General features: G+C 43.9%; 1 protein-coding gene across 1 annotated transcript in view; it reads left to right on the top strand.

Moving 5' to 3' along the window:
- LOC106587060 (SH3 and multiple ankyrin repeat domains protein 2) overlaps positions 1–13885 on the top strand; it is a 262030-nt gene that overhangs the window by 78780 nt on the left and 169365 nt on the right. The window contains exons 6-8 of the mRNA XM_045708423.1: positions 1585–1693; positions 7607–7758; positions 8237–8404. Coding sequence (XP_045564379.1) covers positions 1585–1693; positions 7607–7758; positions 8237–8404 — 429 coding nt within the window. The remainder of the gene's footprint in view (positions 1–1584; positions 1694–7606; positions 7759–8236; positions 8405–13885) is intronic.

The raw sequence follows: 13885 nt of genomic DNA, 5'->3' as shown, positions 1-13885 counted from the left end.
GTGGCTCTAAGAGCCCTTGTTGTGGGGGACCAGTCCACCTGGGCTCTCTCTCTCTCTCTCTGCCTCCTGACAGGTGACATTTCTGGGTTAGGACTGGAGCAGCTCACCCCTAATGGTGTGTGTTAGAGAGAGAGAGCGAGAGAGAGCACCTATTGGAGTTAGGGATTAGCATGAGAGAGACACAGTGAAGGGAACCTGTCTCGTACCTTTTAAATGCCACGTCCAACACTGGCATTTCACACCTTATAACCACACTTAATTACACAAGGTTTTGCAGCAGTCTGAAATTGAACCAGTAGAAGGTGGAAGAAAGCCCCAAAAAATGTGGATATAAATCTAAGGTGCTGTTACGAAGGTCGTGGGTGGCATTATACAAGTCCATTAGGCCAACAAGCTTCTGAGGAAGTGTGAGAGACAAGTTCGTAATTGTGGTCCATTATCTGTTGGCGAGTTGAGTCAGGATGCCATGGCAAAGGTGGAATTGGCCTGTAAATTATTCAATGGACGTATATTTCATGTCTCGCCTGTGCCCACTTAACCTGGATCACTGTGCATGTGCTCACACATGCACGAACACACATAAGCACACAAAATACGCACTTTCCATATCTGCCGCTGGTAAATGTTCACTGACTGTATGAGGAAAAAATTATGAATACATGACATGTAATAATAATTAGTAAATGATAACTTGATGGTGTGTCATATTCCTTTCTAATTATGTCATTATAAATACATTTATGCTAAGGCAATACACACCTTTTTATTATGTGCCAATAAAGCATCACTGAATTGAGAGAGCAGTATCTGATCGAAAATGAAGGGAGGGTGATATAAAGAGAGTGTGGGAAGTGAGCACATGCTGGTTTCCATACTGGTGTACAGTTCCATGTACTGTATTTCTGACACATATAGATTGACTCTGATGGCGCAGATGAGGTCCACCCCCTACTATGTTCTGCTCTTTCCTCCTCCCTACATTTCTCTCTTTACCTCCGTCTCTTCAAAGATTCAAATTTTTGTCCCCTCCCTCCCTCCCTCCCTCCCTCCCTCCCTCCCTCCCTCCCTCCCTCCCTCCCTCCCTCCCTCCCTCCCTCCCTCCCTCCCTCCCTCCCTCCTCTACTTCTCCATATGTTCATCATCATTCTCTTCTCCTCTCTCTTCCTCCTCCCTTCCTCCTCTCCTCTCTTCCTATAGTGTTTAGGGAGCTGTTCTCTTATCTATTTATATCTGCCCTGGAAAGCAGATGAGAACACTCATCCCATCGTGCACTCTATGCTCCAATCAGCACACCCCAATCATTCAATCTATCTCTCTTTCTTTTGTTCTCTCTTCCCCTCTTGTGTCCCTGTTTTTCTCTGTCCTCTCTTTTTTCTAACCTTCTCCCCTTCATATCTCTGCCCTGCTCTCACACACACACACACACACACACACACACACACACACACACACACACACACACACACACACACACACACACACACACACACACACACACACACTCTCTCTCTCTCTCTCTCTACACTCTCTCTCTCTCCACTCTCTCTCTCTAACTCTCCTTTTTGTCTTGCTCTCCATCTCCAGGCCAACTTGAGAAAGTTTATGGACCTCATCCAGCACCATCAGGTGGAGAAAGTATCTAGGCTGCTGGAGAGAGGGCTGGACCCCAACTACCAGGATACAGAGACCGGTGGTAATACTACACACACACACACGCATGCACAAACACACACATCATGAACACGTGGTTTGACATAATCACAGAGCTAACAAGATAGATACTGCTGAGAAATACCCCCTTGGCACCTCACATTTAAATCCTGTCTGATAATTTCTCCCACCCACTACCAAGACAGCACAACCTAGCCCCGTGATCAATCCCATTGGTTTTTAAATTAACACACAGATCAATGGCAACTCTACTCAACTCTACTCAGAGATCCGTATCATTAGCATCGGGGAGAGTGGCCATAAGCCTCCCTGTGTGGTGTACACAGAGTTAGCAACAAGGGATAAGAACAGGGTAAGAGGGAGCAGGGATGAACATACAGAGCTTAGAAATATGTATATATACTCTATTAGAACTGCGCAAACTATTTTTGCTATTAGTCAAACCCAATGTACTCATGCTCCTATGAAGCATCATTGAACTGGCATTATGTACTGCCAGAATGTACTCCAACGCTCTGAGCATCAATTAACAAACACAGGAGGGTATTTGGAGGCTAAGAGGGGGGTTAATTGATGTGTTAAGGCAATCAATGAAGCTATTAGGGGTATTAGGGCTGTAAGGGTTCTAAAGATTTTCATGAGTTAGTTAGAGGTATTACGGCATTTTAAGAGCTGGGGACACAGTCAGCATTGTGTGAATAAAGTACTGGACAACCTGGATAAATGCAGAGCAAATGCAGCCTTGCAGTTAAGGCTTATAAAGAAGTACCTAAAGGAAAGGGCTCGTAGCAGAGAAATTGAGGGGTATTAATGGGATATAAGGGTAATGGTAGATTAAGCCTTATTGCTGGGAGACTGAGGGATAAGAGCAGCTTGTAGAATAGCGCTCAATTATAGAACTCTGGCTCACTATTGATTTTGGTTGTAGAAGTGCACACACAGACATGGACATAGGCATAGTCAGGCACACACACACACACACACACGTTCTGTTCTAAATCCCAAGCTAATTACATCACAATTACATAGGGCTCAGATGTAGGCTGACACAAATTGACCCCGAATATTTCCACCAACTGTGTCGCCCAGAATGTAGTCTCATACAACTATGTTCTATTCCATATTAATTTGAATTGTTTGAATTAATTTCAAGATCTCACAGAGGAATTGGTATCTTTGTATACCTGTCTTAGAAGTGCAATGTGTTATTGCTACATCAATTTTTTTTACTTTTGAATGATTGATATATAGCCATTGATTCTTGAAGAACCCCATCAGAACCCACAATATAAGCCTGTTTTACTCCATTGTTTGTAAGAATGTAATTGTAAACAAACACTGTTATATATATTTTATATATATATATATTAAAAACTATCATTTTGATCTCATCGATGGTCAATCCTTGCATCCATAGCTCTGTCCATTCATTTGAGAGTGGTTACATTTCTCCAGCCATTCCTCAGGTTTTTACCAAAACAAGTGGCGGGGTGCCTGCTTTGTTGTTGTTTGTTTTGCAGATTGCCCCTTTAAATGAACACACTTTGCCATGATGACACTTTCATGAGTGCTGCAATATCATTCATAACAACCTTCTAATGCTGTACAGTAGAACATGGTCAAAGGCTGCTATATGGTTTTTCTATATTGTTAAGGTCTGTTAATAATACAGTAGAGTATGTTAAAGTCCAAGTGCAGTCAAAAACATGATTTATCTGTGTTTTACAGTGGAGGAAAAAAGTATTTGATCCCCTGCTGATTTTGTACGTTTGCCCACTGATAAAGAAAGGATCAGTCTATAATTTTAATGGTAGGTTTATTTGAACAGTGAGAGACAGAATAACAACAAAAAAATCCAGAAAAACGCATGTCAAAAATGTTATAAATTGATTTGCATTTTAATGAGGGAAATAAGTATTTGACCCCCTCTCAATCAGAAAGATTTCTGGCTCCCAGGTGTCTTTTATACAGGTAACGAGCTGAGATTAGGAGCACACTCTTAAAGGGAGTGATCCTAACCTTGTTACAGCTTGTTACCTGTAAAAAAGACACCTGTCCACAGAAGCAATCAATCAATCAGATTCCAAACTCTCCACCATGGCCAAGACCAAAGAGCTCTCCAAGGATATCAGGGACTAGATTGTAGACCTACACAAGGCTGGAATGGGCTACAAGACCATCGCCAAGCAGCTTGGTGAGAAGGTGACAACATTTGGTGCGATTATTTGCAAATGGAAGAAACACAAAAGAACTGTCAATATCCCTCGGCCTGGGGCTCCATGCAAGATCTCACCACGTGGAGTTGCAATGATCATGAGAACGGTGAGGAATCAGCCCAGAACTACACGGGAGGATCTTGTCAATGAGCTCAAGGCAGCTGGGACCATAGTCACCAAGAAAACAATTGGTAACACACTACGCCGTGAAGGACTTAAATCCTGCAGCGCCCGCAAGGTCCCCTTGATCAAGAATACATATACATGCCCGTCTGAAGTTTGCCAATGAACATCTGAATGATTCAGAGGACAACTGGGTGAAATTGTTGTGGTCAGATGAGACCAAAATGGAGCTCTTTGGCATCAACTCAACTCGCCGTGTTTGGAGGAGGAGGAATGCTGCCTATGACCCCAACAACACCATCTCCACCGTCAAACACGGAGGTGGAAACATTATGATTTGGGGGTGTTTTTCTGCTAAGGGGACAGGACAACTTCACCGCATCATTTGACGGGGCCATGTACTGTCAAATCTTGGGTGAGAACCTCCTTCCCTCAGCCAGGGCATTGAAAATGGGTCATGGATGGGTATTCCAGCATGACAATGACCCAAAACACACGGCCAAGGCCACAAAGGAGTGGCTCAAGAAGAAGCACATTAAGGTCCTGGAGTGGCCTAGCCAGTCTCTAGACCTTAATCCCATAGAAAATCTGTGGAGGGAGCTGAAGGTTCGAGTTGCCAAACGTCAGCCTCGAAACCTTAATGACTTGGAGAAGATCTGCAAAAGGAGTGGGACAAAATCCCTCCTGAGATGTGTGTAAACCTGGTGGCCAACTACAAGAAATGTCTGACCTCTGTGATTGCCAACAAGGGTTTTGCCACCAAGTACTAAGTCATGTTTTGCAGAGGGGTCAAATACTTATTTCCCTCATTAAAATGCAAATCCTTTTATAACATTTTTGACATGCGTTTTTCTGGATTTTTTGTTGTTGTTATTCTGTCTCTCACTGTTCAAATAAACCTACCATTAAAATTATAGACTGATCATTTCTTTGTAAGTGGGCAAACGTACAAAATCAGCAGGAGATCAAATACTTTTTTCCCCCACTGTATATATATTTCCACACCATGAGGTTGGAATAATACTGTGAAATTGTGAAAAAGAGGATAATGCCATTTTAGTGTAAGAGCTATTTGAAAAAGACTGCCTGAAATGTTAGCCTGTTTTGGTGGGAGGGAGTTCTGGCCTACCTGGTGAAATCAAATTGGTTAATAGACCAATAAGACAGATATTTCCAAACCTCTGCCAATAACAGCTAGTTTTCAGTTTTCCCCACCCCCCTCAGACCACTCCAAGACAGTCCTAGCAAAATTCTTGCTTGAGAAATTGCTCTTTGCTAAGAAGCTATTTTTGTGTCTTTTTGACCATTTTAATCGAAAACAATCACAGGTTTCCATCCAATTTGTGACAGATTTTCAAGCAAATATAAAAAAATCTGCATAAAACAATAGGTGCATTCTCCTCCAGAAATGTGTTTTCATCAAACTGACTTTTTGCGGATCAAAGGCTGTGCGTATAAGTAGTGCACATAGAAATAACTTTTGCCGTTAAATTCCATGCCTTGAATGAAAAATACAAGTTAAATAGGTTTCCATCACATTTTCAATTCTGCTGATTGTTTTGTCACAAAAAATGATTGCATTATATAGCAAATGTTCCCACTCTGGTCTTGGCACATCCGCTTTAGTCAACAGCTCACAGATACAGTGCGGGGAGGCTACCTAAGTTATGAGATTATTATAAATAAAAGCGATATTATTTGTATTTGTCAAAAGGCAGCCAAGCATTGATCATCATTTCACCAGAATAAGACCCTCGATATTTATTTATTGGAAAGGAGCATCAAGCTCATCACCTTGCACATTCACCATCTTTTGAAGTTAATCATAACTTATTTAATCTGTAGTCTAATTAACCGAGTCGTAGTGGGAGCATATATCATGTATCACACAACATATCATGTGACTCCAAGTTTACTTTGATATGATGGTTATTATATCAATATTTGAGGATAAAGCCTTTTCCACAAACATTTGTCGCATTATTCATTTCACCGTCACAAAAAGATCTCACCGTGTCGAACTAACAAATGATCTATCTGCATCTATCAAATTGTACCAGCATTTCATGTTTCCATCAGACCAGTCGTGACTTTTTTCATGCGTCAGGTAATTCATCCTCATGAAATGGTTGGAGGGAAACGTGGTTAGTAAGGTACTTAATTGTTACCCGGAAATGGTATTGAGATAAATAAAAATGGCTACATTGGATCTTTAACCAATGTGTCACTGCCACTGCCAGTATAAATCCACTTATTGACCAATGGACGGACATCAGTGTAGACGGATGAGTGGCCGAGTGTGGATGAATTTCGTGTGACTGCGGTGGTTGGATGATGAATGACACTGACAGCGGAGAGAAAAGTGAAGATGGACAATAGAGTGATGGGAGAACCCCATCACTGTTCTGTTCTTTTCTGTTCTGTTGTCTGTTCTCTTGTCTGTTCTGTCTTGTCCTGTTCTGTTCTGTTGGCTGTTCTGATCCTTTCTGTTGGCTGTTCTTTTCTGTTCTGTTGTCTGTTGTGTCTGTGTTGTGGTTCCTCTATGCAGTGGTGTAAAGTACTTAAGTACAAATATTTGGAAGTACTACTTAAGTAGTTTTTTGGGGTATTTGTACTTTACTTTGCTATTCATATTTTTGACAACTTTTACTTTTAATTCACTACATTCCTAAAGGAAAGTATGTACTTTTTACTCCATATGTTTTCCCTGACACCCAAAAGTATTCGTTACACTTCGAATGCTTAGCAGGACAGGAAAATTGTCTAATTCACACACTTATCAAGAGAACATCCCTGGTCATCCTTACTGCCTCTGATCTGGTGGACTCACTAAACACATGCTTCATTTGTAAATGATGTCTGAGTGTTGGAGTGTGCCCCTGGCTATCCGTAAAAAAAAAAAAATGGTGCGTCAGGTTTGCTGAATATAAGGAATTTGAAATAATTTATATTTTTACTTTTACTTTTGATACTTAAGGATATTTTAGCAATTACATTTACTTTTGATACTTAAGTATGTTTAAAACCAAATACTTATAGACTTTTACTCAAGTAGGAATTTACTGCGTGACTTTCACTTTTACTTGAGTCATTTTCTATTAAGGTATCTTTATTTTTACTCAAGTATGACAATTTGGTACTTTTTCCACCACTACCTCTATGCCCTATAATTCCTTTATGGTTCCATTTTGTCTGTTTTCTGTTCTTTTTCTGTTCCATTCTGACTGTGTTCCTATGTTATGTTGCATTCTGTGCTCTGATCCATCTTTGGTCCCTTCTCTGTTCTGTTCTCTTCTAATTTGTCTGTGGTGTTCTAACAGTACTCACAAACAGTTTGTTCACTGTGTCCATCCCGTTCAGAATCACCAAAATGAAAGCTGCTGTAGACAGGCAAGGAACATCGTAATTGTTGAAAAAATGATGGATCGAGAGAATGTTAACCTCGTTCAACCATCGTAAACGAGCAAGCTTCCATTCTGAAACTAAATGAGAGTGCAGCAGTCAACATGGTGGATCAGTCTAACAGAATGTGGCCTCAGGCAAAATAAGGTAGAGACCCATGGTCTACACTTTATCCTGTCTATGTCATTCTACAGAGACCCCCCTGACATTTGCGGCCCACCTGGATAACGTGGTGGAGATTATAAAGGTTCTGAAGAACGGAGGGGCTCACCTGGACTTCAGGGCCAAAGATGGCATGACGGCCCTACACAAAGCTGCTAGGTCCAAGAACCAGGTTACTCTGACGGTACGGACACGCACACGTTGGTGTGGTACGGACACACACACACCAACTCACGCATGCGTACTCACATGCACATGAACACACACAACATTAACCCTGCCACTCTTAAGCTTACCCATATGTTGTATTGATAAGTATTGTATTTATTATGGATCTCCATTAGCTGCTACTCTTCCTGGGATCCAGCAAAATGAAGGCAGTTTATACAATTTTAAAAACATTACAATATATTTACAACAGATTTTACATCACATTAAGTGTGTGCCCGCAGGCTCCTACTCTACTACCACATATCTACAACACAAAATGCATGTTTACGTGTGTGTACAATGCATATATTATCGTGTGTGTGTCTGTGCCTGTGTTTGTGTCTCTTCACAGTCCCGCTGTTCCATAAGGTGTATTTTGATCTGTATTTTAAATCTAATGTCAATGTGTGTGTGCCTGCCTGCGTCTGTGTATGTGTGTGTGTGTGTTACAGACCCTGTTGGAGCTTGGTTTGTCTCCAGACTATAAGGACAGTCGGGGTCTGACTGCGCTCTATCACACAGCCATGGTGGGTGGAGATCCGTTCTGCTGTGAGTTGCTGCTACATGAACACGCCACCGTTTGCTGCCAGGACGAAAACGGCTGGCACGAAGTCCACCAGGTACACACACACACACACACACACACACACACACACGCAGAGGCTGAGGAAAAACACACACACAGGCACACGCATGTACACACACATACTTTTTCCCTGTACGTGTGTGTACATGCGCGTGCATGTGTGTGTACTGATGGTTGATAGCTCTCCTAGACCCTCTCCCTTCCTGTTTTACTCTGATTGCTATCAGCTCTAGCCAGCAGTAATTCCTGACGTACTGACGTACTGTACTGTCTCTCCTCTAGAACACGGCACTGTCAGCATATCAAACACAACTCTTCTCTAGGTTAGCCTATCAGTTAACTATCATCAAAACGCATTCATTTTCATCCTCCGAAAACGAGCCTTGCCCATGGGCTACGGAAATGCCTCTTTCCTTTGCTCTCTCCTCCCTCGCTCCCTCACTGACTCTCTTTCACTCACTCTCTGTCAACCTGATACTATAAATGACTTTGGATCTATGTAGGTTTTCAAATTATACTTTGATACATGTTTCCTTATTTAGCACTGGTGTCTTTCTACATCTGTTCACTACACCCCCCTAGAATTGATTCTTCCATCTGATGACTGGGTTCAAACTAAGGGCGTAATATCACAAACTCCAAGGCCTCAGTGCTGCCTCTTCTGCCGAACACTGACATCTACTGGACGTGTCATGTAACTGCAGCCTGAATCTAGGGAAAAGTTATATACAGTCGTATGAAAAAGTTTGGGCACCCCTGACAATTTCCATGATTTCCATTTATAAATAATTGGGTGTTTGGATCAGCAATTTCATTTTGATCTATCAAATAACTGATGGACACAGTAATATTTCAGTAGTGAAATGAGGTTTATTGGATTAACAGAAAATGTGCAATACGCATCAAAACAAAATTAGACAGGTGCATAAATGTAGGCACCCCAATAGAAAAATCACATCAATATTTAGTAGAGCCTCCTTTTGCTAAAATAACAGCCTCTAGACGCTTCCCATAGCCTCTAATGAGTGTGTGGATTCTGGATGAAGGTATTTTGGACCATTCCTCCTTACAAAACATCTCCAGTTCAGTTAGGTTTGATGGTTGCCGAGCATGGACAGCCCGCTTCAAATCATCCCACAGATTCTCAATGATATTCAGGTCTGGGGACTGGGATGGCCATTCCAGAGCATTGTACTTGTTCCTCTGCATAAATGCCCGGGTAGATTTTGAGCAGTGTTTTGGGTCGTTGTCTTGTTGAAATATCCAGCCCCGGTGTAACTTCAACTTTGTGACTGATTCTTCAACATTATTCCCAAGAATCTGCTGATTTTGAGTGGAATCCATGCGACCCTCAACTTTAACAAGATTCCCACTACCGGCACTGGCCACACAGCCCCACAGCATGATGGAACCCCCACCAAATTTTACTGTGGGTAGCAAGTGTTTTTCTTGGAACGCTGTGTTCTTTTGCCGCCATGCATAACGTCCCCTGTTATGACCAAATAACTCAATCTTTGTTTCATCAGTCCACAGCACCTTATTCCAAAATAAAGCTGGCTTGTCCAAATGTGCGTTTGCATACCTCAAGCGACTCTGTTTATGGCGTGTGTGCAGAAAAGGCTTCTTCCGCATCACTCTCCCATACAGCTTCTCCTTGTGCAAAGTGCGCTGAATTGTTGAACGATGCACAGTGACACCATCTGCAGCAAGATGAGGTTGTAGGTCTTTGGAGGTGGTCTGTGGGCTGTTTTTGACCGTTCTCACCATCCTTCGCCTTTGCCTCTCCAATATTTTACTTGGCCTGCCACTTCTGGCCTTAACAAGAACTGTGCCTGTGGCCTTCCATTTCCTCACTATGTTCCTCACAGTGGACACTGACAGCTTACATCTCTGCGATAGCTTTTTGTAGCCTTCCTCTAAACCATAATGTTGAACAATCTTTGTTTTCAGGTAATTTGAGAGTTGTTTTGAGGCCCCCCATGTTGCCACTCTTCAGAGGAGACTCAAAGAGAACAACAACTTGCAATTGGCCACCTTAAATACCTTTTCTCATGATTGGATGCACTTGTCTATGAAGTTCAAGGCTTAATGAGCTCACCAAACCAATTGTGTGTTCCAATTAATCAGTGCTAAGTAGTTACAGGTATTCAAATCAACAGAATGACAAGGGTGCCCACATTTTTGCATAGCCTATTTTTCACATCTGATTTAATTTCATACAACTTAATATTGCTACACTAAAAATATTTGTCTGGACAATACCCCAGAACTCAGCTTTTATTAGAAAATGAATGGCATGCCACTGTGATCATTTTCTGTGACGACAGAGTAAATTATTATGCAGCCTCAGAGGGGTGCACAAACTTTTTCATACGACTGTACCTTGTTTCACCATGTGTATCATATGTGGTATATTTAACCAATAAGGCACGAGGGAGTGTGGTATATGGCCAATAGACCACACTAAGGGCTGTTCTTACAGACAACGCAACGCGACCTGGATACAGTCCTTAGCCATGGTATATTGGCCATATTGCACAAACCCCTGAGGTGCCTTATTGCAATTCTAAACTGGTTACCAACATAATTAGACCAGTAAATAGTAATTATTTGTCATACCCGTGGTATCTGTTTATAATTATAAAAAGGGTGGTTCGAGCCCTGAATGCTGATTGGCTGAACGCTGTGTTATATCAGACAGTATATCAAGGGTATGACAAAACACATATTTTTACTGCTCTAATTATGTTGGTAAGTATTCAGACCCTTTGCTATGAGGTTTAAAATTGAGCTCAGGTGCATCCTGTTTCCATTGATAATCCTTGAGACCTTTCTAGAACTTGATTGGAGTCCACGTGTAGTAAATTCAATTGATTGGACATTATTTGGAAAGGCACACATCTGTCTATATAAGGTCCCACAGTTGACAATGCATGTCAGAGAAAAAACCAAGCCATGAGGTCGAAGGAATTGTCCATAGTGCTCTGAGACAGGATTTCGTTGAGGCTCAGATCTGGAGAAGGGTACCAAAACATTTCTGCAGCATTGAAGGTCCCCAAGAACACAGTGGCCTCCATCATTATTAAATAGAAGAAGTTTGGAACCGCAAAGACTCTTCCTAGAGCAAACTGAGCAATCGGGGAGAAGGGCCTTGGTCAGGGAGGTGACCAAGAACCCGATGGTCACTCTGACAGAGTTCCAGAGTTCCTCTGTGGAGATGGGAGAACCTTCCAGAAGTACAACCATCACTGCAGCACTCCACAATTACATTTACATTACATTTAAGTCATTTAGCAGACGCTCTTATCCAGAGCGACTTACAAATTGGTGCATTCACCTTATGATATCCAGTGGAACAACCACTTTACAATAGTGCATCTAAATCTTTTAAGGGGGGGTTAGAAGGATTACTTTATCCTATCCTAGGTATTCCTTAAAGAGGTGGGGTTTCAGGTGTCTCCGGAAGGTGGTGATTGACTCCGCTGTCCTGGCGTCGTGAGGGAGCTTATTCCACCATTGGGGTGCCAGAGCAGCGAACAGTTTTGACTGGGCTGAGTGGGAACTGTGCTTCCTCAGAGGTAGGGGGGCCAGCAGGCCAGAGGTGGATGAACGCAGTGCCCTTGTTTGGGTGTAGGGCCTGATCAGAGCCTGAAGGTATGGAGGTGCCGTTCCCTTCACAGCTCCGTAGGCAATCACCATGGTCTTGTAGCGGATGCGAGCTTCAACTGGAAGCCAGTGGAGAGAGCGGAGGAGCGGGGTGACGTGAGAGAACTTGGGAAGGTTGAACACCAGACGGGCTGCGGCGTTCTGGATGAGTTGTAGGGGTTTAATGGCTAAGGCAGGGAGCCCAGCCAACAGCGAGTTGCAGTAATCCAGACGGGAGATGACAAGTGCCTGGATTAGGACCTGCGCCGCTTCCTGTGTGAGGCAGGGTCGTACTCTGCGAATGTTGTAGAGCATGAACCTACAGGATCGGGTCACCGCCTTGATGTTAGTGGAGAACGACAGGGTGCTGTCCAGGATCACGCCAAGGTTCTTAGCACTCTGGGAGGAGGACACAAGGGAGTTGTCAACCGTGATGGCGAGATCATGGAACGGGCAGTCCTTCCCCGGGAGGAAGAGCAGCTCCGTCTTGCCGAGGTTCAGCTTGAGGTGGTGATCCGTCATCCACACTGATATGTCTGACAGACATGCAGAGATGCGATTCGCCGCCTGGTTATCAGAAGGGGGAAAGGAGAAGATTAATTGTGTGTCGTCTGCATAGCAATGATAGGAGAGACCATGTGAGGATATGACAGAGCCAAGTGACTTGGTATATAGCGAGAATAGGAGAGGGCCTAGAACAGAGCCCTGGGGGACACCAGTGGTGAGAGCGCATGGTGCGGAGACAGATTCTCGCCACGCCACCTGGTAGGAGCGACCTGTCAGGTAGGACGCAATCCAAGCGTGGGCCGCGCCGGAGATGCCCAACTCGGAGAGGGTGGAGAGGAGGATCTGATGGTTCACAGTATCAAAGGCAGCAGATAGGTCTAGAAGGATGAGAGCAGAGGAGAGAGAGTTAGCTTTAGCAGTGCGGAGAGCCTCCGTGACATAGAGAAGAGCAGTCTCAGTTGAATGCCCAGTCTTGAAACCTGACTGATTAGGATCAAGAAGGTCATTCTGAGAGATATAGCAGGAGAGCTGGCCAAGGACGGCACGTTCAAGAGTTTTGGAGAGAAAAGAAAGAAGGGATACTGGTCTGTAGTTGTTGACATCGGAGGGATCGAGTGTAGGTTTTTTCAGAAGGGGTGCAACTCTCGCTCTCTTGAAGACGCAAGGGACGTAGCCAGCGGTCAAGGATGAGTTGATGAGCGAGGTGAGGAAGGGGAGAAGGTCTCTGGAAATGGTCTGGAGAAGAGAGGAGGGGATAGGGTCAAGTGGGCAGGTTGTTGGGCGGCCGGCCGTCACAAGACGCGAGATTTCATCTGGAGAGAGAGGGGAGAAAGAGGTCAAAGCACAGGGTAGGGCAGTGTGAGCAGGACCAGCGGTGTCGACGAGGATCGGATATCGCCAACCATCCGCAGAGAGGGAGGAGGGGGGGAGGAGGAGGAGGATTCAGGAGGGAGGAGAAGGTAGCAAAGAGCTTCCTAGGGTTAGAGGTAGATGCTTGGAATTTAGAGTGGTAGAAAGTGGCTTTAGCAGCAGAGATAGAAGAGGAGAATGTAGAGAGGAGGGAGTGAAAGGATGCCAGGTCCGCAGGGGAGGCGAGTTTTCCTCCATTTCCGCTCGGCTGCCCGGAGCCCTGTTCTGTGAGCTCGTAGTGAGTCGTCGAGCCACGGAGCAGGAGGGGAGGACCGAGCCGGCCTGGAGGATAGGGGACAGAGAAAATCAAAGGATGCAGAAAGGGAGGAGAGGAGGGTTGAGGAGGCAGAATCAGGAGATAGGTTGGAGAAGGTTTGAGCAGAGGGAAGAGATGATAGGATGGAAGAGGAGAGAGTAGCGGAGAGAGAGAGCGAAGGTTGGGACGGCGCAATAC

Source organism: Salmo salar, chromosome ssa26, assembly GCF_905237065.1.
Source record: "Salmo salar chromosome ssa26, Ssal_v3.1, whole genome shotgun sequence".
Lineage (NCBI taxonomy): Eukaryota > Metazoa > Chordata > Actinopteri > Salmoniformes > Salmonidae > Salmo > Salmo salar.
The sequence above is the reverse complement of the archived record's forward strand: the minus strand, read 5'-3'. Positions and strand labels throughout refer to the sequence as shown.